Raw genomic sequence first — 26,540 nt, 5'->3', positions numbered from 1 at the left:
TTACTCTTTAACGATCTGAAACGCAGTATCAAGCGTGAAGCGCAAGTAACTTTGTGGGCGGGTCTTGGGCGATGTTGCTATTTTACCGACGGGATAAATTACTCTAAATGACGCCCGACGCAAGTTTATAAGGGGTTGTTCAGAACTATCTTCATTATTCATAAGTGTGGTTTGGTCGTTAAGTGAAATAAACCAATCAGAGCGTCATCCAACACACCCCATATATAGCTAGCCTACCTGACGCATAGATGAACTGCCTGGTCCACCATGGCCACCTGAACTGGTCCACCCTGTATTTTGGATCACGTGTCTGGATTGCCCCTTCATTAAAGCTACATTTGGATCTCAACCTTCATGTCTCACAGCAGTTTGTGACACTATTTCAGTAGGTAATATAGTATGTAATAGGAATGTCCACAAATGTAAAATGACAAAATAATCTAAAAATGACATATTAATAGTAATAAAATAGCCCACATTTAACATTCAATTTCGATTTATGTCACCTGATCAAATTGAGTGTTATTTGGCAATCCAATAGTTCAATTACTTCCATATAGATGAGTTTAATCCAAATATTGTATATAGGATTAATACCTTGTACTAAAGATATGTATATTTGCTTCATCTCTACTCTTCATCTCTGTACTATCTGAATACTAAAGCAACAATAAAAAATTACTCACATGTGCAGATGTTTCTATTCATGCGCCTTTATTTATTTTGTTAGTTGAGCTTTTTCCTTCTGTATGCATTAGTAATAAAAATGAATTTAATGAACATATAATGAACATTTTAAAAGTTAAGATTCTTTTTTAAGATTTTAAATATGTTGAATGATACCAATCCACAGTTTAAAATTCTAACCTTGTTATAGTCATATCATAGGTCACAGGGATGCAATTTGTGTGGTCATTCTCTTCTCCCCCCCCCCCCCCCCACCCCCACCCAACAAATGGCAACAGATTGGCTTTGTGCATGTTATTAATAACGTCCTGACTTTGAGTTGAAAATGATTATATGACAACTGACAGTTAGATGAAAATGGGTTACATTCAGGGCCTGACACTTGTCATTGTCACAGTCTTCGTCTGCACCAGTCTGTCTTGTCATCAGCACTACACTTCCCAGGATCCTCTTGTCTCCACTTCTGAACTCACTCCCTCATCAGCCACCTGTTCCTCGTCTTGATCATCTGTGTCACCTGTTCTCACCTCATTATGTTTAATTCCTGCTTGTATTTAGTTCTCCCTCATTCAGTCAGTCTTTGTCGGTCAATGTCTAATGTGAGCTGTGTTGCACCCGTGTTCCTGTCATCCTGCCTGTTAGTTATATTAAAAGCATCTTTATCGTTTCTCTGGAGTCCTTCGGTTCCTCAGCCTGCACCACACCCTGACAGTCATCAGCCACAGTGGCTGGTGGTTTTCCAAAGTTACTAACTACTCAGCATTTTTACTGGGTACAATTTTAACACTGATACCTTTGGGAAAAACTGCAAAATGATATTATGGCACCTGAGACTCCATTCTGGCCTCTTTGGTCAAAGCATCGTCTTAGTTTACAAAACACAATTAAACTTTTACCTTAATTTTTCTTCACCTAACTAAGAGAATATATATTTAGACAGACACAACTTATAAAGTAACGAAAATAACTACTGTATATTATGTAGCCTACATAACATAAATGAGATAGGCCTACTGTATAATGGCTAAGTCTCTAAAAAAAGTTTCTCTCTTTTTTTGAGTAATATTTAAGTTTCTTATCATCGAGTGATGAGTCCAATGACTGCGACGTGTGGGACGAAAGAGTTAGATTGATTCTAAGGCACACTAAAAACAACCAGAAAATACTACATTAAAGCATAAAATGCAAAAACACACAACCAGAAGATACTGCTAGACTTCACAAAGTAATAAATGTCTGTAAAAATATGTTTTTAAGGGAGATTTAAAAACAAACACAGATTCTGCAAATCTAAACTGGGGGCAAGCTCTATCCCCTTTTGCTTTCGTTTTATATCTGGATCTTGGAACATTCCAGATAATGGGGGTTAATTAACACTGTTCCTATGATTAAGGGTCACTCTCTGTTAATGTTAACCGCATTTGCTCTATTGCTCTTTGCTCAGTATTAGTAATCATTTAAATCAGAGGTCTCAAACTCGCGGCCCGCGGGGTGATATTTTGTGGCCCCCCACTTGACATTAAAGTTTAATGTGAGTGCGGCCCGCCGTTGCGTTTGCCGCGTTTTTTTGTTTTTGTTTTTTTGCTATAGTTGTCATAGACAACCACGAAGTACAAACATATACTGCGCCTGGAAAAAATGAGCGCGTCGCTTCAATTATGAGCGCGCTTGATGCGCGCATACATTTGAAACAAACTTGAGCGTGCAAAATATGTGAGCGCGATATGTGAACAGCCCCAAGGCGAGCTTCACCGAATCAGGCTCGCGAGCGACGTGTTGGATATTACTGCTCTAAAACAATGTGAGAATAATCATTTTGAGCTTGTAATATGTATTGTAAAATGAACGATAGTTCATGAACTTGTTCATATTTTGGGCGAACGTGAACTGAACGTAGCCTACTGTATTACTGCCTGATGAACGTTAGTGAACTCGTTCATTCTTGTGTCTGTGAACCGAAGAGCGAGGAGGCGTCGGAAGATCATTTAAAAAGGGTTTTATGAGGTCGGTGAGGATGGGAAAATCTTACATGTCTGTGCAAACTCTGCCCGTCGACAAAATAATTGTTATCTGTGGTTGTATATGGGCTGTGGCAATAATAATAGCCTATAATAAAAAAGAAGCTCGCTGCAACATATGGAAAAAAAGAACTATGAACTAGTTCATTTTTTGAAGTATGAAATATAAACGGAACTAGCTCATTTTAAAATTTGTGAACTGAACTTTGATCCAACAGGTTGATAAGAAGGTTTGCTTTGATATGTGCAAAGTCAGTAATTTGCCTGAGACACATGTGTAGAAAGAATTATTTGTATTTCAAAAGCAATAATTGTTTTTCTAAGTATAATAAAAGGAAATGTGCCTTCCGAAAAAAGAAAAAAAAAACATTCAATATAATAGTGTTGTATAAAGAAAATAAAAAGCAAATATGACTATCATCACAACAAAGATGTTGTGTATAAGAAAAAGACAAAGAAAGTTTGTAAAATTAACTTCAACTGTCAGAAGGACAGCTCATGAAGAACCAATCATGTACAGAAAGGAATGTTCAAATTCAGAGGAACAGTTCAGAAGAAACGTTAATAATAAAGATTGAAAAGATTGGATCAGCTGTGCTCCATTTTTGGAATACTTAAATACAATTTTTTTTTTTGGAATACTTGATGCGGCCCGGCCTGACCCAGACTCTATCTCCAGCGGCCCCCAGTTAATTTGAGTTTGAGACCCCTGATTTAAATACTCATAATATACTAATATACCATTTAATTAATAACAATGTGTAATAAACTTCACGTTAGTTTGTTATTTGTCATGCATTGCCATATTATAGATGTAGAAATCACTATTCTGATTCTCTGAAGATTTCTGAAGATTTTAAACTCATACAAACTCTTCCCCCCCTTCATTCTGTCACCTGATGGAGTTTTGGTTCCAATTGCCACTGTCACCTTTTAACCTTTTTTCCCGCATTTTTCGCCATTGGCCGGACGATGACATCACAGTTTTCTTAAGAATGTATATATATATGCTGGACTGTGACGCTATTTTCTTCTGGAAACAAATTTTGTTGCGTCATTTTCCTTTTATCTATGTAAAGCTGTGTATAAATCTGTAATTGTAAAAAGCACTGTATAAATAAAGGTGACTGATAAAGGTGATTTTCTATTTTGTGCTAATTTTGTTAGTTGCAAATAGAGTTCATAGTTGAATAATGTATGCTGTAGATTTTGGTTACAGACATCACATCCTCCAACAGTGGCGTACAATTTGTCTAAACCCACGTGATGGGTAGGTTTAGGGATGGGGTCATGGGTAGGTCATCACATATTTAATACAGAGCTAAAGCAAAGCTCTTCTGAAGATCCCTCATCTGATGGTGTCACGTCCACTCAGTGAATGCCAAAATGCCACTCAGCATTTTGGACCGGCTCTGAAAAGAGTCTGTTCGCTGTCTAGCCTGGAAGGAGGAATCAAAAGAGAAAATAATCCAAGTTGTCTAAAATAAATAAATTTAATATCAACTACAATATTTCAACTACTTTTTTAATAACAGATTACACTACCATTCAATTCCTGTAATCATATTAATTGTGGTGTTATTGTGACATGACAAAAATATGTTTACTCACCTCAGGTTACAGTCTGAGTCTTTGAGCACTTTACTGAGCCGCTTCATTGAGTTTCTTATCTTATTCTTATTCAGATCAAGCTCTTTTAAAAAAAGCAATGATTTCGTCCTAGCCAAGCACCGATCCAAACAAGCCACATCTGTAATGCCACAGTCATTTAGGCTGGAAAAAGACAGAGAAAGAGACTTTCACTTTAACAAATGTCCATCTCATCATGGCATACAATTTCTATTTTTAATTCAGTGAATTAATGTCCATGCCATGAAATGTCATTCAAGACACATAAACTTTAAACACTTTATTTTCCATGGTAGTCTAAATAATATATTTAAATTCACAAATATATGTGTAAATGATAAATTCTCATACTGTTCTCTGGCACGAATAAGAGTCCCATTTCGGTGGAAAGGGGAAAAACGCTTGTTTAACTCACTCAGCATGCAAATTTGCTCGATTTGGCAGTGACCTCTGTGTTTAGTAAAGCTAAACACAAAACATTTTTTTGCCCATGAAATCTTACTGTGCAAACATAAATGTGATGACATCTTTAGCCTACCAGCCAAAGTGGCTGATAGATGTTAAAATATACCAGCCATTTCCTAATTCATAACAATATTTAAGTACTATGATAAAAATGTTTAAATTATAAACCCTGTCCCGAAGAGTTCACCTCCAACCCCAATTACACTGAACCAGCTAATAAAGGTAATTCTGGGCATTATAGAAACCTCCAGACAGTTGTATTGAGGCAAGTTGGAGCTAAACTTTACAGGAGCAGGATTGGACACCCATGATCTGATCATCTGAGTAGAGTAGAAGAGTTAGAAGCCCATACACAAAATAAATATATTGAATTATTTTACAGTGTAAAAAGTGAATGTGGCATATATTCCAAATACATTTATATATTTGCATTGTTGTTCACTTTTGAAATATATTCTCAAATATAACACAATTTTTATACAATATATACAAATATTTGATGTTAAGTGTGCAATATATTTACATTTATAACGTAATGTAAAATATATGAAAAAATATATGGTCATAAAATGTTTAGCTTGCTAAAGAATGGTCGAAAATGTGTTTTGATACTTTTCCCCTATACACAACAGTAGGCTACCATATTTCACTACTGTTTTATGACACACAGCTATAATAAATAATGTACTTACATTTAAAAGACTGCAATGTAAAATGACAGATAGTTGCTTTCCTAGGACTATTAGGCCATATTAGGTGGCACGTACCTAACACTACGTGCAATTATTATATTTATTGTTGATATAAATGCTTCTCACCTCAATCTCTCCAATTTATATTCTGAATCGTTCAGTACGCCACAAAAGTGCTTCAGACCTTTGTTTTTTATTTTATTCCCGCTCAGGTCCAGTTCTCTCAGGTGTGATGGGTTTGATTTCAGAGCTGAAGTCAGTGCAGAACAACCTTCATATGTCATATCACAGTGTCTTAATCTAAATCGGAAGAAATTAAACAAACAAACATTTTATATTTTATTCAATAAAGGTATATCATCTTCTTGGCAAAAAGATTAAAGTGAAAAATTTGCCACAAATATAATGCACTTACCCCCTTTACAAGATTTTTTTCACTCAGATGTAATAAGTTGCATGCAGCATTTAAATATTTAATGCCAGATTCACACATTCTAAGTGATTTTTTTAAACACTCAACTTGAACTTAACCACGAATACTATAAATGCAATTAAAAACTCAAGATTTAAACTGGAATCAAGTCACACAGGGTATATGAGGGTTTAGAAATGTCAGATTAAACATGTTTTGATTCTTGTATGTGAATGTTACTGACCTCAACCTCTCCAGTGTACAGTGTGAATCCTTCAGTATGTAACATAAGTGCTTCACTCCTGCATCTTTTAGTTCATTCACACTAAGGTTCAGGTCTCTCAGGTGTGATGGGTTTGAACACAAACCCAGAGTCAGAATGAGACACTGTTTCTCCGTAATATTGCATCCACACAAGCTGAAGACAGAAAGAGAAAATATAATGACTCAGATCCATGTAAAGTCTATAAAATTAATTGTATAACCATAAGCAAATATAGAATAACTGGGATTTAAGGATTTGCAATCTTCACTTTGGCAAAATTGGACAATACATTATTAATGATATATGATAAACTATATTAATGATTTAAAAAAATGTACATTTCAACATACTTTTTAATGTGAGAAAAACAATGTAATTTTGTACATGAATCACAATTTAGTTAAGTGTAGTTTCCCATCACTAAATACAAATGTTTCTTAATAAAAATAGATGTTGTCAAAAGTACTATTAGTGCTGTAATTCTGTTAAAATAATCTAGTTGTCAGGGTTTGTGCAGATGACGAGGATACAGACCTGTAGTATAGTTCATTTGTTTTCAAATTTCACTTAACAGGAACAAACGAACGCGCCAGGAAATCAGGACACACAACACCATACAAAGACAACGACCAAACAACACTAGTATAATGCATGTTATGCTAATTTTTAGTCTGCTGTCACTTCTCTATCACTTCACAGTACCGTAAATAATTTGTCTGATTTCAGAATATGAAATATTGCTCTTTCTACTAATACTGAATCATCACAAAATTACCTAACAGCTTAATAAACATTGATCACACTGTAACTGTAGCACAGTATAATGATACTAACTGTAGTTTTTCCAGTTTGCATTGTTTGTTCCTCAGTAGATCACAGAGGTTTTTCACTCCTGAGTCTCCTAGTTTATTCCCACTCAGGTCCAGCTCTCTCAGGCGTGATGGGTTTGAATTCAGAGCTGAAGTCACAGCAGAACAACCCTCACCTGTCATATCACAGTATCTGAACCTACATATACATGAAAAAAAAGTTAATTCTGATTTATTCAAATACCCAAACACTTCACTTTATTCTAGGTGAATGTTACTGACCTCAATCTCTCCAGTGTACAGTGTGAATCCTTCAGTATGTCACATAAGTGCTTCACTCCTGTGTTTTTTAGTTCATTCCCACTGAGGTCCAGCTCTCTCAGGTGTGATGGGTTTAAACACAAAGATGAACTCAAACTGAGACACTGTTTCTCTGTAATGCTGCATCCACACAGACTGAAGACAAATATAGGCAAATGAAAAGACTTAGATCTATGATAACCACCTTACTGAAGAGCTACAGACTTTTATTTTAATTGACATCGTCTAATTTTGACCATCACACTTGTTCCATTTCGAGTACAACTCAACACTTTTTTTCAGTTTTTCAGTAACACTAAGAGCAATAGACTGGCATTCATTTTATTATTTTCAACAAAAAAAGTAAATGTTTAAAAAATGACCGAATCACCTAAGACATTTAAAGACACTTAATATAAAGAGGATCAATGAACAAAGGTAGAGTGTTACATATGATGTAACTTGAACCATGATGTCTTAAAATAAATATATATAATAAAAAGTAAACTTTAATCACACTGTAGCTGCTGTAAACTATGTTACTTACATTAGTATTTCCAGCTTGAATTCTGGGTTCCACAGCAGAGCACCAAGGTTTTCAACTCCTAGTATATTCTCACTCAGGTCCAGCTCTCTCAGGTGTGATGGGTTTGATTTCAGAGCTGAAGTCACAGCAGAACAACCTACAGATGTCATACCGCAGTCTCTTAGCCTACATTGAGAAAGAGAGACGAAAATAAGAACAGACCAAGGAAGAGATGGTATTTTTATTTCAGCACATCACAAAAAGCACAAATGATGTGAAGTTTTTACAAATATAATTTTGTAACTCATTGTTACCTCAACCTCTCCAGTTTACAGTGTGAATCCTTCAGTATGTCACATAAGATTTTCACTCCTCTGTTTTGTAGTCTATTCCCACTGAGGTCCAGCTCTCTCAGGTGTGATGGGTTTGATTTCAGAGCTGAAGTCAGGATGAGACACTGTTCCTCTGTAATACTGCATCCACACAGACTGAAGACAGAACGAGAAAAAACAATGACTCAGATCATTGATGACCCACTGATGTTAAAGGTTTGAGTCTTATTACAGTACTGTGACATTTGAAAAGCATTTTGTGACAAATACAGCTCAGAATTTATATTTCTAAAAATATTCTACTGTAATTCTACAACCTGTTTCCTACCTAAAAAAAACTGATGATTAGATAATTAAAAAAAAAAATATTGTCTTGTTTAGCTAACTATAAAGTTTGATGTAACTTATTTCCTCGGAGTTCTTGGACAAAGCCTTTTCATTTTAATGAATCATTTTATTGTGGCTCTAATTCTAACAAATGACAAAATAGAACTATCAACTACTGTATTACTATTAAACGTAACATAACATTTTGCAACATATGAAATACTCACATCAGTGTGTTGAGTTTACAGTGTTTATCCTGCAGTAAAGCAGCAATTTGATTCACTCGTGTGTCTCCTAGTTCACGTTCACTCAGATTCATCTCTCTAAGGAGTAGCGGGTTTCTACCCACAATTCCAGTCACATACTGGCAGGCTTCATCTGCAGCAGGACTCAAAAACCTGCAGAAGAGAAGTGCATTGACACTACCTGCTTTTATGAATGTCTTTCATAAAAAAACTATCAAAGCTTTTATGAATGTCTTTTGATCATTCTCCTTCGTCTGTAATGTTTTAAGACTATAGAACGTTATTATTAATAACACTCACCTCAGTGTCTTCAGTTGACAGTTTGGATCCTGTAGTAAATCATAGAGCTCCTTCACTCCTGATTCTCCAGGATCATTTCCTGTGAGATCCAGTTCTATCAGGTGTGAAGGGTTTGATCTCAGAGCTGAAGCCAGAGCTATATAACCTTCTTCTGTGATACTGCAGTCTGAAAGTCTAAAGAATATATATATATATATATATATATATATATATATATATACATATATATATACATCATGTAGTATATATTAATATATCATATTCTATATTTGAGATTTTTTATCAAAAAGGTTGAAATGCATTTTATTATTATCTTTTGATCAGAGAAGAAAAACATAATTCATCATCTGACAGAAGCATTAGACTGGAGTTTGATCTCAGTGGCCTATTTCGCAAAAGTCTATCCAGGTAAATTTGAGCTTTGTTTGGAGAAAACTCCAGTTTTCACAGTTTACAGTTTGTTATATACTTATTGCATTACACATAAACTAATACACTTCAAGACTGTAAACATACAATAATAAATGAACACAATACTCACATCAGTGAGTTGAGTTGACAGTGTTTATCCTGCAGTAGAGCAGCGATCTGTTTCACTTGTGTGTCTCCAAGTGTATGTTTACTCAGATTCAGCTTTCTCAGGAGTAATGGGTTTTTACCCACAATTCCTCTCACATACTGACAGGCTTCATCTGCAGCAGGACCCAAAAACCTACAGACAGGAGAAGAATATTGACATTACCCACCATATGATGACTTATTTTTACTAGCATGTTAAAGGGCTAATTTTAAAGTGCTCATTTTAAAGGTTTCCTTATGATGGTTTAATTCTATAATTCAACATGGGTTTTAACCAATTCCAAATTTATGGTAACATCCTAAACCATTAACTCTTTCCCCGCCAAACACGGAATTTTCCATGTTTTATGAAAAAACGCATCCCCGCCAAACACAGAATTTTCCGGGTATCCGTGTTTTAGGTGGTATACGGTAAGGAAGACCCGCGCGCATGTTCTGAATGAGTGCGCAACTCTTTGATCAGAGAAACAGATTGCAATCGTCTCAAACAGTGGAGTAGTGAGAATGTATCAGACAGACAATGCAGAGGTATATGGCTGAAGTACTGGAGGTTAAATGGACTCGGAGTCCGATCACTCTTTATTTGATAATTCTGAATCTGATCGGGACGAAGTAGTCAGTGAGAGAGATGCACATGTTGTCACAGAAAGTTCTAGCCATGGACGTGCCGCAGATAGATCGTATAATATTATGACACTATAATATTTATGTGTGTGTGTGCAGGCATTTATGTGTGGCTGTCTAAATATGAAGGTGTAATTGTCAAATTATTTCTCTCTTTGTGCACATTTACCACATTGTAATATGTATTTGTAGGTGTGTGTGTGTGTGTGTGTGTGTGTGTGTCTAGGCCTGTTTATTGTAATTCCAATTATTCATTATTCACAGGTAGAACACAGAGAGGCAGAGGCAGAAGTTTTATTGTAAAAATATAAAAGTTACATTTCCCTTACATCCTGGGAAATTTGATATATTTTACATTTATTTATGTTTTTAATTTATTTTGGAAAGTTTTATATATAAGGGAAACAACATCTGAATGTATTCTGCTTTTAAATGCACTTGTTTGATAAAAAATACCTTTTTCTCAGTTTTTTGTCCAAAATGTTGTGTTTTTGACAAAACCTACCTCTGTTCAAGAGGCAATAAAAAAAGAACAAATGAAGATAAAATAAAAACGTTTTTTTTTTTTGCCTAAAAGCAGAGGCTCAGATCTTTATTTTTATATATATCATCTTCATATATTCATGGAAGAAAATATTCAGCGGGGCATTAAAATTTAGCGAAAATCGTCAAAAACCCTGGCGGTGGCTGGCAACTTTTTTTTTAAACGCTGGCGGGGAAAGAGTTAAATGAAAATATAAACAATGATTTAGACAATTTTTCTGTTAAAACAATAGAAGTTTTGACAAAACTCCAAACTTTACAAATGATAAAAAATTTTTTTTAATATGATAAACATCAAACTGCTGCTTTTAAACCATTTCTTAAGAAAAAGAAAATGGACATTTCAGCAAATTTCACTATTCTGACATTGAAATAGACCATTTATGTGATTATTTAATTTATGTGATTTTCTTAAGAAAAGGGAAAGGAATGAGTTTCCAGGTATGGTTACTAATTTAACCTGTTAAGTTTACTGATCATAGATAATTCAATTTCAGTGAGCAGATGGTGAAAACATGACATACATCATGACACTAGAGTGCACATTATAGCTTGTGCAGTTCATATATTTCAAAATGTGCTAAAAATTGCTGAATACATTTTAAAAGTAGCTAAATTAGCCTGAAAATTTGCAAACATTTTGCAACAAAATGGCTGGCATTTTGGCTGGCAACACTGGGGGATAAGAGTACCACCAGTGTCTGTTACCAGTGTCTGTTAAGGGACACAACATCCACAGGGCACATGCATTCTGTGTTGCTCCAAATTTAATTTTTTTATTTAGTTTTCTATTTTTAATGTTAGGGGTCTTAACATTTCCGATTAAACCGTTATATGAAAGTTAATTTGAATTAAAATCTATTACTAATATATTTTTTTAAACTGACATCAATGCTTGCTTCCAGTCCAGATAAAGTTTTAAATCTATTGCAATTTGTTATATTGAGAACACTCACCTCAGTGTCTTCAGTTGACACTTTGGATCCTGCAATAAATCATAGAGCTCCTTCACTCCTGATTCTCCAGGATAATTTCCTGTGAGATCCAGCTCTATCAGGTGTGCAGGGTTTGATCTCAGAGCTGAAGCCAGAGCTGTATAACCTTCTTCTGTGATACTGCAGTCTGAAAGTCTAAAAAAATTAAAACGTAAATTACAATTAACATTGTGGTTTGACAAATCTAAATCCATAATTTGAATATATGAACACATCAGATATGCCGGTTATACACTTTTAGTTGTATTCTGTAATTTATATGTGAAGTAATTAATTGGACAGAACTAGTGTAATTTTAACATATGGTTGGTCTGAGTTATAAATGTATTCATACTTACATTATTTCCAAGATTTAGGATACTATGTAATTATAGGCCTGGATTTTTACAGTTTTTATTAGTATTACATTTAGTTAGAGGTAACACTATTATGAGGTTATCGGTGACTCAAGATTCTAAGCAAATTCATGAAATATATAATATTTATGTGATTGCTGTGGGGTTGAGTGAAATGTACTCACTTCAGTATCTTCAGCTCACACACAGGATTCTTCAGTCCCTCACAGATCTCTTTGACTCCTGAGTCCAGCAGACGGCTGTTGTTCAGGTTAATCTCTTTCAGGATGGTTTTGGAGGAGAGAACAGTAGCTAGAACTGAACAGCTTTTCTCTGTCAGCTCACAGTTATTCAGCCTAAATACAAAATGAGCATTATTTATTATTCAATATACATAAAATCAGTAGTTCTTCATATCTTCTCACAAATGTGACTGACAGTCTTTTATAATGAATAAACAGAGAGGTTTTAATGTCTAAAATCATGTTTACTCACTTGATTTTCTCCACTTTGCTATGAGAGTCCATTAAAAGAGCAGAGAGCTTCTCCCAGTCCAGGTCTCCGAGTTTATCTTCACTCAGATCCAGTTCAGTCAGAAGTAATGGACTTGTACCCAGAACTTCAGTAAGATACTGACATGCTTCCTCTGCTTCAGGACTTTTTAAAAATCTACATGAGGTAGATTTTTTTATGTATTAAAAAATATTAATTTGATGTCTTTTGCAATTCTACAATAGTAGAAATCATAATTAATTCAAATTATTGATCTGATTATGTTTTGTCATGCAACTTGAGTGGGAAATGAAAATCAGTTGTATGGTTGTGTTGAATTTCTTTTAATTGAAATTCAGTAAAGTCCTCTTCCAGTTATTCTTATTCAACACTGAACTATTTGAGCCTTTTACCTAGTTTCATACAGTGGACTTTACATTTTTAAAACTTATGGGCAAACCTAATTACCTTATAGTCTTCAGTTGATAATGTCCATCCTGCAGTAAATCATTGAGCTGCTTCACTCCTGATTCTCCAGGATAATTTCCTGTGAGATCCAGCTCTATCAGGTGTGAAGGGTTTGATCTCAGAGCTGAAGCCAGAGCTTTATAGCCTTCTTCTGTGATACTGCAGTCTGAAATTCTGCAAAATATATAAAAATTAAATGTTTATTGCATAATCCCATTGGGGGAAAGTTGTCTAGAGGAATCCGACTTTAAACAAAATCAAATGTATTGTGATAGATAAAAAAATGGTTGATTTAAATCACTCACCTTAGTTTCTCCATTCTGCAGTTTATATTCTCTAATGCGTTCTGGAGTTTCTTCACTCCTGAATCCTGCAGATTATTGTTGCTCATGTCAAGCTCTTTCAGACTGGAGTTTGATCTCAGGACTGTAGCGAGAGTTGAACAGCTTTCCTCTGTTAGACCACAATTACGCAGCCTAAAATGTTGAAGAGGAGAGGGAGAATTTACAAATGTAAAGTACTTGATGGCAACATTAAATGATTACCGAGGATAGTTGTGCTTTGCCTATCTAATTTCTTTAAGATGCTAAAATATTTAACAATATATGAAAACAATACTCACTGCAGTGTGTTGAGTTTACAGTGTTTATCCTGCAGTAGAGCAGCGATTTGATTCACTCGTGTGTCTTCTAGTTCACAATCACTCAGATTCAGCTCTCTCTGGAGTAACGGATTTTTACCCACAATTTCAATCACATACTGACATGCTTCATCTGCAGCAGGACTCAAAAACCTGGAGACAGAGGATTTACATAACTATAATTACTTATTTTCACATGCTTGTGAAAGAGCCTTTAGTCATTTTAGCCACTTGAGCCACAAGAACATTTACCTCAGTGTCTTCAGTTGACAGTTTGGATCCTCCAGTAAATCATAGAGCTGATTCACTCCTGATTCTCCAGGATCATTTCCTGTGAGATCCAGCTCTATCAGGTGTGAAGGGTTTGATCTCAGAGCTGAAGCCAGAGCTTTATAACCTTCTTCTGTGATACTGCAGTCTGAGAGTCTACAGAAAATACGTTTGTAATAATAATAATTATAATGTTTTTATATAATGAATGTAAATGAACAACTGAAACGGATATTTTATCCCAAAATCAAGTTTAGATATTGTTAGTTCCTTGTCAGGATAGTTCATTGAAAAATAATTAATCATAACTGCTGACAGAAGAAAAATCTTCTCTTTCTGTTAAATTTACAAGAGTAATTCTTACAAAAAAATTACAAAAGAGAATGTTTTTAGTAATTTACAAGATAAAAACCTGTTAATTTAATCTACTTACCCAAGTTTCTCCAATTTGCAGTTTGTATTTTCTAACCCTTTCTGGAGTTTCTTCACTCCTGAATCGGACAGCAAATTGTTGCTCATGTCAAGGTCTTTCAAACTGGAGTTTGATCTCAAGACTTTAGCGAGAGCTGAACAGCTTTCCTCTGTTAGACCACAATTACGCAGCCTAAAATGATCAATAGGAGAGAGAGAATTTACAAACACAAAGTACTTTATGTTACCATTCAGTGATTACTGAAAATCATTGTGTTTTGGTCACCTGATTTCTTTAAGAAACGTTAAATGTGCCATAAAAAAATGACAAAATACTCACGTTAGTGTGTTAAGTTTACAGTGTTTATCCTGCAGTAAAGCAGCGATCTGATTCACTTGTGTTTCTCCTTGTTCAAGATCACTCAGATTCAGCTCTCTCTCGATTAACAGGTTTCTACCCACAATTCCAGTCACATACTGACAGGCTTCATCTGCAGCAGGACCCAAAAACCTGCAGAGGGGAAGTTCAAGGAGGACTCAATTAAATTCCCGACTAAAAGTGGTGTTTGGAATAACAATATTTAAAGCTAAAAACCCTAAAAGTCTGCTTTTTTAAAATTTTAATATAAGTTACAGGGATAGTTCACCCAAATGTGTATATTCTGTCATCATTTACTGACAACAACAGCTTGTTGTATTACTGTAATAATGTTTCTGTAAAAATAGTTAGCATGCATATTATCACTTTTTCACCTCAGTGTCTTCAGTTGACAGTTTGGATCCTGTAGTAAATCATTAAGCTGCTTCACTCCTGATTCTCCCGGATCATTTCCTGTGAGATCCAGCTCTATCAGGTGTGACGGGTTTGATCTCAGAGCTGAAGCCAGAGCTGTATAACCTTCTTCAGTAATACTGCAGTCTGAAAGTCTAGAACAGGAATGAACATCAGAAAATGTAACATGAATTTACCTGAATATTAAATCATAAAAGAAACTGAATTTTGTCCTTGTACAAATGAATAATTTTTTTTTAAAACAAAAACTTCTGACTGAATATGGAGACAAATAAAAGGCCCAGAGACCTTTAATATATTAGACATGAACTCACCTGAGTTTATCTAGTTTACAGCCCTTTTTTAGCCCATAAGAGAGCAGCTTCACTCCTGAATCCTGCAGATTATTATTGCTCAGGTCAAGAAACTTCAGACTGCAGGAGTCTGAACTGAGAACTGAAGCCAGAGCTGAACAGCTTTCCTCTGTTAGATCACACTTACTGAGTCTGAAAATAAACAGCTTTTCATTGTATACATTCTAAGAAAACAAAAAAAAACGAATGCAAAATAGACGAGTCATATGAACGTACAATTTGGACAACAAATTGCTTCATGATGAGTATATTAATATATATTGAATGAGTATATTAATGTACTCATGAATATTAATATAGTATATTATTCTTAATCATTACCATTTCCACATGGTTTTACCATGCATTTTAAACGTCTCCTGTGACCACTTACAGTATGTTTAGATTTCGTCAAGACAGCCCTTTTGTCACACTCTACATGATTTCCATTACTAGTAAATTCAACTTTACATTAACTAAATACATAGTATTTCTATACATTATTTAACACCCATTTTATTTAACAAACCTTTTGTCTGTTGTGTCACAACTTACCCCAGTATCTCTAATTTACACTTTATATTCTTCAGTCCAGTGCAGAGCACATTAACTCCTGAATCTTGCAGATTATTATTGTTCATGTTCAGCTCTTTCAGATTGGTATCTGATCCAAGTACTGTAGCCAGAGCGGAACAGCTTTTGTCTGTTAAGTCACAATCATTTAGCCTATAAGAAGGAAAATATCAAAATATAAAATAAGATTGAATACATACAATATATTTGCTGAATACAAATTAAATATATTTTTCATATATTATTTTTAGATTCATGGTAAATATACTCTGAGGATGGTGAACTACAGTAACATTTCAAATAATTAATAAGACTATTTTGAATATTCTGCAAGATAAAAACAGAATATTCAGAATATTGTAGCTTTAATGGAAATGAGTTTTGCATTAAAGCCATACAGTGTATTTCAAGTTTGTGCTTGTGTATTGTAGCAAGCCATTATCATCGTAATAAGTGTCTCGAGATGGAGAATGTGGGGGTTATTAACTTGAAATGGATGATAAAAGTGTAAGTGTTATCAATTTTGTTTGTTTCCATAATGACCAATGCAATCTACCAAGAGCAGGTAGATGCTATTTGGGGGGCAGTAAATAAGGTCAGAAATACCAGTAATTTCAGTAGTGAAAACCTTAGTATCGCATTGCGGGATTCATTTTACTTTCCTTCCATAAATTTAGCATCTGAAAGGGAAACTTCTACAATAAGGTCGAGTGCAAATTTTTCACTGTGTGTCTTTAGTAAATCTTGACAGTTGTTTTTAATGCCAAAAGAGGGATTGCACTGATGCAAGCTGTTAGTAAATATGTCCCTTGGGGTTGATTGAAAATTAACTATAAATGGATTTTAATAAATGTACTTTTTAAGCCCCGTTCACACTAAATGCGACTTCATCGCTGCAGGTCGCCTGTGGCTGCGCTGGAGGGCGTTCCCCACTTCTGGTTGCCTAGTAATGTTTGTGAGTGACATTCACGGAAGCTACTCTATGTTAGACAACAAATACGTTTTATTGCCGCTACAAACAAATATTTTGTAAGGAAAGTTTAAATATAAATGGAATCAGTACATAAAATGCATAATATTAAAGATGAACGAGAAACAGTGAGTGCTCTTTGCTATCGCGGCAATTTAACTGCAGCAAAAGGGCAAATACCAGTCTATCTGGGTTCCCTGAAACCATTCAGTCACGGAGTCAGTACGATGAACACCACTGTATGTACACGGAGATATATCATGAATTATAGGACAGATTCTGACTGATAAAATGAGCTTCTCGTTCAACTTGCCTCGGTCAGACTCAGCACTGAAGAGTGACGCACTCCACTGACTTCACTCCTATTGGTTGTCGATCGCGAAAATCGCCCTTCATTTGCATAAAGTTAAACATTTCTCAACTTTGTCGCGTCGCTGGACACGCCTTACCGGTCGCTGTCGCGCGTGTCGCCGAAAGTCACCCGCTCACCATTGATAATGAATGGTATCGCGTCGCTTGGTCGCGTGTAATGTGAACGGGGCTTTAGATGAGAGCAAAAATGTTACTTTATTAAATGACTTACAGAGCTGTTTTGGAGGTTTTGACAACTTCCAACAGTCTAAAGAGACACTCGTCTGATTTCTTGAATTTCTGAAGATCAAACTCCTCCATCTCGTCTTCTGATGTCAGCAACACAAAGGCCACAGCAGACCACTGGGCAGGTGAAAGGTCAGCAGATGAGAGACTTCCTTTGCTAAGGTGGGTCTGAATCTCTTTCACCAGAGTTTGATCATTCAGCTCATTCAGACAGTAGAACAGATTGATGGATCTCTCTGGAGACAGATTTTTATCTAATTTCTCCTTGATGTACTGAACTATCTCCTTTTTGCTCTGGTCATTGTCTTCTTGCTGTGTCAACAGTCCTCGTAAGAGTGGACGATTTGTCTGGAGTGACAGACCGAGGAGGAAGCGAAGGAAAAGGTCCAGATGTCCAGTTTCACTCTCGAGCGCCTTGTCCACTGCAGTCTTGAGCAAATCAATCATGGCGTCATTGTTGTTTTCCTGTTCTGCAGACTCTTGATCAAACACACTTTTCTTCTCTATGTCTAGAAACAGATGTGCATAAAGGGCTGCAATAAACTCTTGAATGCTCAAGTGAACAAAGCAGTACATGGTACCAAGAATGATCCCTTTTTCCTCCTTGAAGATCTGGGTACACATGCTTGAATACACTGATGCTTTAGAGGTATCAATACCACATGATTCCAGGTCTGTGTCATAGAACAGCAGGTTGTTTCTTTCCAGCTGATGAAATGCCAGTTTCCCCAGTGAAAGGATGGCATCTCTATCCAAGGAAACATCATACTTTCGTCTGCTCTGCTGGTGGATCTGAAAGCGGAGAAAGTGTGTGTACATTTGTGTCAGAGTCTTGGGCGTGTCTTCAGTAGTTGATTCCTGCAGTGCTATGGAGGCTTCATCAGCCTGATATATTTTCAGATCATTATTTCTTTTCTCTTCCAAAACGTTCTGGAGAACAGTGGCCGAAATCCAGCAGAAGACTGGGATGTAGCACATGATGAAGAGACTCTTTGATTGTTTAACATTGTCAATGATTTCGTTGGCCAGATCCTCATCTGTGAATCTTTTCCTGAAGTATTCCTCCTTCTTTTGTGCATCATTGAATCCTTGTACTTCTGTCACCCGGTCGATACATTCGGGAGGAATCTTACTGGCAGCGGCTGGTCTGGTGGTGATCCAAATGAGAGCAGAAGGAAGCAGATTTCCCTTGATGAGGTTCGTCAGGAGAACATCCAGAGAGGCTGGTGACGATACATCACGCCACGTCTCATTGCCATCAAAGTTTAGAGGAAGTCGACATTCGTCCAATCCATCAAGGACGAACAGGACTTTGAATTTATCGTTTCTTGCAAGGTTTAGTCCTTTTATCTCTGGGAAAAACTGACTTATAAGGCTAATCAAACTTTGTTTTTCTTCCTTTAAGTTCATCTCTCTGAATGGAAGAGGAAATATGAAGCGGATATCTTGATTTTCTTTTCCTTCAGCCCAATCCAGAACAAACTTTTGCACAGAGACGGATTTCCCGATCCCAGCAACTCCTTTTGTCAGTACAGTTCTGATCTCTTTGTCCTGTTCAGGTGATTCAAACAAATTTGTGCATTGAACTGGTATCTCTTGTGAGTCTGCACTCCTGAATGCAACCTCAATCTGTCTGACTTCATGCTCAGTATTGACATGTTCACTACCACCCTGAGTGATATAGAGATCTGTGTAGATGTTATTCAGAAGAGTGGAGTCACCATGCTTTGCAATTCCTTCAAACACACATTGATACTTCCTCTTCAGATTAAATTTCAGCTGTCGCTGATGAATGAGGACCAGCTCATCTAAATACACAAACAGGAACAAAAACACAAAGGGATTTACCTTTTTTTTCTCTTAAAAATATGTGAGTGACAATATGTCAGATTGTACCTTCTAGAGCCTCTGCAAGGTCATTTTGCTTCATATCTCTCAGGAAGTAGAGCGTGATATCAAGAGCTGCTTCTTTGATACCACACATGCCCTCATTGAAGTCCAGCACAAAGTACTGTGTGTTCTCCTTTTGTAATATTTTCTTAAACCTTTCCAGCTCATTCTTCAGAAATATGATTAATTTGTTCTCAAGATCCTAAAAAACAATATTAAATATGAATAAACAGTAAAGGTCTAAAAATAGAAACAGAGATTTTGGGAACATTAGTTAGCATGCAAAAAAACTATTGAAGTAAAACTCATTATAAATGTACTTATTAACACTCTTGGGTCGACGAACGTGCCGACACATTTTGGTGGATTTTTTTTTTCCACATTGCATTAGAATACAATAATTTGAAACTGATCAGGGTCTACTTTTATTTGTGTACACTCAAAACTTTGTGCTTTTGTAAAGTAAAAAAAACAAATTTTGACAGGTTTTTGCTGTGAGGTAAAGTCGCTTACGATGTGCATTTGAAAAGCAAAACGCACCAAACGTTACATGTTTTACTTTAAACTCACTTCATAACGTCAGTCGAGTGTTTGAAACAACTTCCATTTGGGATCAGAAATAGCTTATCACAGAATGAGGCAGACTGTATATTATTTTGTAGTATATATTTATTATTGTGAAAATGCACGAGATGGCATGAAGTGTATATATACACTTTATTGTGGCATCCGTGTGTTTATTGTCTTCAGATTTCATGTCAAAACATTTCTAGCTTTTTATTCTGCTACTAACTGTATTAAATGTATTAGAGGTTTCCTGCAACCTTCAAAATCCATATATTTTTCCCTACTGGTGTTGATTTTTAATTATTTATTGTTATAGGCCACCTGCATTTTCCCCATAAAATAAAGCAAAAAAGATTTTTAAAAAATGTCCCAGTTTTTTGCAAAGTAAATTTTAATTGAGAAAATTGTGAAATTGTAAAAACTTGTAAATGATCCACTGAAGGGAAGTTGTAGAGAAGAACCCAAGTGCAGTTTATTACAAACAAAACTGAACATGAAACACATGGTGTGGCATGAACTCAAACCAATTCACAAATCACAACCAAAAAGATCTCAGTCAGATTTTATCACTAAATTGTGCAGCACTTGTTCCTGATCTCTAAATGTTCACAGTTTTGTACAGGGGCCAGATGCCACTGGTGAGTCCTGCAGACTCAAACTTTCAGACAAGTCTCTTTAAACTGTTTTATTCTGATGACATGGTAAATGACAGGAATGTTGAAGAGAAACTGTTTCAGGAATGGCACAGTTTAGGTCTGTGACTGTTCAAGTCTCTGTATTGGCGCTTTTCCACTGCATAGTACGGTACGGTTTGGCTCAGTACGCTTCGACTCGGCGCGGAACAGTTCGGTTCGCTTTGCGTTTCCACTGCAGTAGTACCCCTTCAAAGTGTGTGGGACCGATCGTTATTTGCGCGCGCCTCTACTGCCATGACATCATCTTAAAAGCGCCACATTTTCAAACCCACAACACAGGAACAATGGAGACTATCGAGGAGATGGTGTTCCTGATTCTCGGTATGTGGTTGTTTTTAACTGCTAGATGGAAAAATGTGTTTAAAATGAGGCTGATGGCAGCAAAACAAAATACTGCTAAAAAAGTGTCTCGTGTCGCAAATCCAATGACGCTAGTAGTGACGCTGGTAGTGACGATTCTGTCTGACCAATCAGTGATCTGCAGTGTTTCATGTCACATTTTAGTACCGGTACGGTACGCTTGGAACCTCAACAGACCAGGTACCATTTAAAGCGACCTGAAGCGAACCGTACTGTACCGTACCATGCAGTGGAAAAGCACCACAATTCTATAGCTACAATTGCTACAATTCTATAGCTACAATAGCTACAATTCTAGTTCTAGTTCCCAAAAGTTTTGTGAACAAATATTCATTATGGGTTTTAAGGCCTTATTTCAGCAACTTTCCCACAAACCCAGCATAAACTTAATTTTCTCAAAACATACATGCTGCTTTAACCATTATTTCTGGGCCCCTTACATTTATTACAGATAAAATTTAACCCAATAAACATGCCCAGTATACTTTAAAAAAGATACACAGCACATTGCAAAGTTAAAATGTCCAAAGATGAGTACAAAGCGTTCAAAAACAAGAAAAAATATAAAAATATGTACTTGCTTTCATAAAAGGAAGAAAACATCTATTTTCTCAATTGCAATTGCAAGCACAACAGAACATAATGTACACATATTGACATATCATTTACATAAACAAGCTTTATCTGGGTCAACTGCTCAATCAGGAAACATCAGCTTATTTTTATTTGGCCTATTTAGTTGTCTTAACATGAAATATTAAAATATATATTTAACTCCGTATAGCCAATGGTTACTACAGACACACGTTTTATTCAATTTTATAGGATTCAATTTTTTATTCAATTTTATCCTGGGGCGTTTTATTCACCTGAAGAACGTCAAGTTTGACAGCATGTATTTTGTAGCAGCAACACTGTCACATCAGAACACGCGACACATACACAGAAAACTAATTTTGTAATTTTTTAAGCGTGTAGATTACTTTTTGTTTTGTAAAGTTATCATCATGTGGTGAGGCTTCAATCTTCGTGAAGTTTCGCGCTCAGCCGAACAAGGGACGAGGAGGAAGAAGGACGTGGGTGTGCAGTGGCTGTTGAATTTGTGAGATGTTATTGTTGGATGTAAATCATAATTCAGAACAAGCTAGCTAGATAAAAGCAGGCCATGTAGCAATAGGACTACAGGAATGGGGCAAGTTACTTTTCTTTTTGAAAAACTGTGCGACATACTGTCGACTTTGGCGTTCTCAGTCTTCTTTTTCCTTCTTTTCTTTCCGTTTCTGATGCCCTGATTTTTGATGTGACATGCCTGCGTGTGTTACTGTCTGCACAGCATCATAGCAAGTACAATGAGCAAGAGACGCTACACTCGCAATCGTAGCTCGGACAGCGCGGGTGGAATGAACCATTGTGAGGGGGAGGGGTGTGACTGAAACCGTAAATACATTAGTTGTTTTTTAAATATTACATCTATGGTCAAAACGAACAAAATACACATTTAAGGCATGAGGGGGCCTAGCACATTTAAAGTATGTATAAAAAACAGAAAATAAATAAGAAAAAAAAAACTTGGCTTTTACATACAAACAGCACAGTTTATGATGAATACAGTGTAATCAGACTTTAGCCATGCTAATATTATCAGTAACAGAAATAAGGAAAAAAAAAAAAAAAAAGGCAAAACATGTCAAAACACCTACAGGGCCCAGAAAACACCTCAGAGAAATGTTGATTAGCAATATACTTTTTTTTTTTTTCCAAAACAACACAAATACACATAATCTCTCGTTATAATCTAAATATCAGTTTTGGTTTACCTACCTGGAAGATCCTGAGGCGATATTCACTGAACTCCTTACGGAGGCGGTAATTCTGGAATTCTGAGTTTGATTTCTCATATTGAACCCTGTTAGGAAAATAGATTTGGTCAGTGTTTGTAGTAAACACAAATAAAATGCTATGTTTCCAGAAAACATTTGAATACATCCAAAGCAATCTGAGGATAAAAGTACTTTGTGGGCAAATGTGGTATGCTGAGAATTAGCTTCATTACGCAATACAAGACTATTCTTGAGATAAGCACTAACAGTGGGATTTTTTCCTATTGGGGTGTAAGCAATTATTATTTATAACTCAACATGAAGGCAAGCATAAATGTCCTTGATAATTTCACCTAGACAAAAAGTGAAACACACCAGTGAACAGGAGATAGAGAAAACAATTGCCAAAACTAAAATTATCACACAATTCACCCAAGAAAAAATATTATTTTTAGCTACACACATTTCCTCTTCAGCCGGCTAATGCTAACTGGGTGCAAAGTAGTTTAACTTAAATTTATGTTCTGACTGCAAGGCACTGGATTTTACTTACAACAAATGTTCAATATGATCTCACGACAATGTGTGCGAATTTTACGAGGTGGCTAATTCGAAACAATTCGTACAACCTCACTCGTACGAATTAGAACGATTTTTTCTAAATCATACATATTTTACGAGTTGGTCAATTCATATGAATTTGTACGAATGACCTACCCCTGACCTCGCTCCTAAACCTACCCATCACGTGGGTTTGGACAAATCGTACGAATTCGTACGAGTGAGGTCGTATGAATTAGTACGAATTAGCCACTTTTTAATCACTCGTACGAATTTGTATGAATTTGTCGTGATATAGCGTTGGTTGTTTTCAGAGCGATTGGCTTTTGCCCACTTTCACAAGCAACATAAGTAGGCTAGTGTAACACATGCATTACATTTAATTAAATAACATACAGTAGGTCCCTTTTAGCCAACTGTCTACACCATTGTCTCATGACTTATGTCTCATTACCCACAGATCAAAAAGCAAATAGTTTAATTATATTGAGGTTATGACAGTATTAGCCTTGCTTATATTAAAGACAATGGGACCATCAGAGGCTATAACATTAACATTGCAGTTTAGAGTGAGTCAGTCAACTGGCATTGGCATGGAAGCTTATTTATGTTGTAAATCAAACAGTGCAGGTTTAATGTGGTATATTGAGTTCTCACCTGTTGAGAAGAAAAGTTGCCAGTTCCACATCACTCTTCAATCCCTTCTGTGCTTTTAGAGCTTGCCATCGCGTAAGTTCTGCACCAATATTTACTGTGGTCTTCTGCTCTTTATAACTAAATCACGCATAAAAAAAGAAAACATGGAATCTATCAGGAACACAGTTGTCTTTATCATTACAATCAAAACAGAAGGTTTTTATTACCCAGCCTTCATCAATACAGAAACAGAGTTGGTGGGAAATGCAGTTTTAACTAGCCAATGATTTACACTCTAACACAGTCTATTGTTAGCAACAAGTTTGATACTTCACCTTTTGAATAGTCACTCTTCACAGACACAGAGCTAAATATGTGAGCCATAACACCATGTCTTAACCAGATGTAACATTTTGCGTAAACTTTAAATCCAGAAGTTCTCTGTGGGCATTTTGCAGTATTCCTGGTAAAAATTAATTATATACTTGATTGCTTCTTTTAATGACTATCAATTATTAATGTTTTTGAAAATGTACATACCAATCCCAATATTAAAACCCTTTCAAATACTAACATCATCCTCTATGAGGAAGGCCAAACAATTTTGTTCAAAGTTGAAAGACATTAAAAGAGTAGCTTATGACATTATTATTACAGTACATTGTATCACAGTTAACACAAATCTACAATGTAAAACACATGAAATACCTTTTGGTAGATGATATTTTTTTCTCACTAAATTTAGGGCCGTCTCCTTTCGAATGGTCACTCTTCACAGACACAAAGCTCAAAACACGTGAGCCTGTTCTTTCACTGATGACACGCAGAGAGAAAGAAAAAAATATATACAGGTGATTTGGTTTATTGTCTTTTTCAGTGAAGTTATATTACATACACCACGATGGAGAAATTAGCTAACACAACGCTGTGATGTAAAACTCATGACATACCTTTTGGTTGGTGATGGTGTTTTCTCACTGAGATTTGGTGGTTCATGCATTGAATTGTCACTCTTCACAGACATGGAAATATTTGAGCCTGATCTTACACTAATGACACAAAGAACAGGGAGAGAGGGAGAGAGAGAGAGAGAGAGAGAGAGAGAGAGAGAGAGAGAGAATTATTTTTTTTTTATTTTAACAAAACATTTATTTTATAATTCTTATACACAACACAATTCCAATATAAATATAACCACAATAATACACATTACGTAAAACGGAAGAGTATTGGGCCCAGCAATAATAATAAAAAAAAAATCTTGAGATTAAGTCATTATAATGCGAAATTAAACTCATTAAATTTCAAGAAAAAAGTCTATGTAAAATGTAGAGAATAACGCATTCGATCAGAGTTCGATCTAGCCTACTGCTAGAGGACATGGCAGAGTTGGATCACTTAGTCAAGCTATATTTTAGACTTTCTTTCAGTAACAAAAAAATACTATCAACTTTAGCTAATTGAGACTAATAATAATTAGCATACAACCTTTAAAGAGAATTTGCAAGCGGCTAGGTCTTTTTAGAAGAAAAAATCAATCCAATTTGTGCGATGTTCTCGCTTTTGTCAAACATGAAATGACAACCAGTGGACAAATGCAAGGTTATCGCTGGCTTCACCTACGAGCGATTCATCAAGGTTTAGTGGTTTTCCAGGATACCATAAAACGGATTATTTAACTTGTTGATCCTCAAGGTGTGGATTATTTAGACGTTTTTCTCGAAATTCAAATTTATTCTCGAAACTGAATAAGTTAATCAACTTTTTTTTTTCAAAACTGAACAAGTTTTTTTTTTCTCGAAATACAACGACTTTATTCTCGGAATTTAACGAGTTTAATTTCGCCTTATAATGACTTTGATCTCGACCTTTTTTTATTATTGCTTGGCTAATCCTCTACCGTAGATATTCATTGTAACACACAAGAAAAATAAATAAAAGGTCATCTACAACAGAAGAAACTGCATCATTATAACATCATATAATAAAAAAACATGAAGTCTTTCATCATCTTATAAAACTTAAAATCAATCCACACTATTGATTTTGTCCTGTTTGTTTTTTAATAGACACAACTTCACATCCTTCTGACCCTTCGATTTTGTTCCTCCTGCTTAAATATTTTGCCATTTTTGCTTCACCTATAATAACATTTAAAAGTTTACATTTTATTATATTCTTTGCTGCATATCGATAGCCAAGAATAAAACTTTGAACAGTAAAAATTTAATTTAACTTACTAAACAACAATTCGAGAAAGTAAAAAAAAAATAACACTCTTATACACTCCATAAAACAATGAAAGATTGTCTCTCTTTTTTCACAGAAAGGACACGCATTACACACATTTGGATTAATAACACTCACAAAAGAATTAACAGC

General features: G+C 35.6%; 1 protein-coding gene across 2 annotated transcripts; it reads right to left on the bottom strand.

The window, feature by feature from the left end:
• Nucleotides 1-1,396: 1,396 nt before the first annotated feature.
• LOC148995771 (uncharacterized) lies at nt 1,397-25,207 on the bottom strand. Of its 2 annotated transcripts, XM_089120535.1 has the most exons (29): nt 25,109-25,207; nt 24,867-24,971; nt 24,180-24,296; nt 22,963-23,047; nt 19,526-19,721; nt 17,616-19,437; nt 16,045-16,215; nt 15,472-15,642; nt 15,118-15,291; nt 14,705-14,875; nt 14,387-14,557; nt 13,936-14,109; nt 13,666-13,836; nt 13,349-13,519; nt 13,044-13,217; nt 12,579-12,752; nt 12,269-12,439; nt 11,710-11,883; nt 9,549-9,719; nt 9,008-9,181; nt 8,690-8,860; nt 8,118-8,291; nt 7,825-7,989; nt 7,260-7,433; nt 7,003-7,176; nt 6,148-6,321; nt 5,618-5,791; nt 4,317-4,478; nt 1,397-4,144 (listed from the first exon to the last, which is right to left on the bottom strand). In XM_089120535.1, exons 1-29 carry the CDS (start codon nt 25,180-25,182, stop codon nt 4,099-4,101), a joined length of 6,225 nt encoding a protein of 2,074 aa, XP_088976661.1. In that variant the 5' UTR covers nt 25,183-25,207; the 3' UTR covers nt 1,397-4,098. The 2 variants fall into 2 exon arrangements, with proteins under 2 accessions (XP_088976661.1, XP_088976665.1); XM_089120539.1 differs by lacking the exons at nt 13,936-14,109; nt 14,387-14,557; nt 14,705-14,875.
• Between the last annotated feature and the right edge of the window lie 1,333 nt (nt 25,208-26,540).

Source organism: Pimephales promelas, chromosome 2 (assembly GCF_988280905.1).
Source record: "Pimephales promelas chromosome 2, fPimPro1.hap1.1, whole genome shotgun sequence".
Lineage (NCBI taxonomy): Eukaryota > Metazoa > Chordata > Actinopteri > Cypriniformes > Leuciscidae > Pimephales > Pimephales promelas.
This window is presented reverse-complemented; position numbering and strand designations above follow the sequence as displayed.

What these genes read in the sequence shown, in the direction of transcription:
- LOC148995771 (XM_089120535.1), bottom strand. Translation starts at nt 25,182, where the DNA reads ATGTCTGTGAAGAGTGACAATTCAATGCATGAACCACCAAATCTCAGT. An exon ending in CCTTGCAGAGGCTCTAGAAG is followed by an intron (nt 19,438 to 19,525) that starts GTACAATCTGAC and finishes TTGTGTATTTAG; the next exon opens with ATGAGCTGGTCCTCATTCAT. An exon ending in TATAAATTGGAGAGATTGAG is followed by an intron (nt 4,479 to 5,617) that starts GTGAGAAGCATT and finishes GTCTTTTTCCAG; the next exon opens with CCTAAATGACTGTGGCATTA.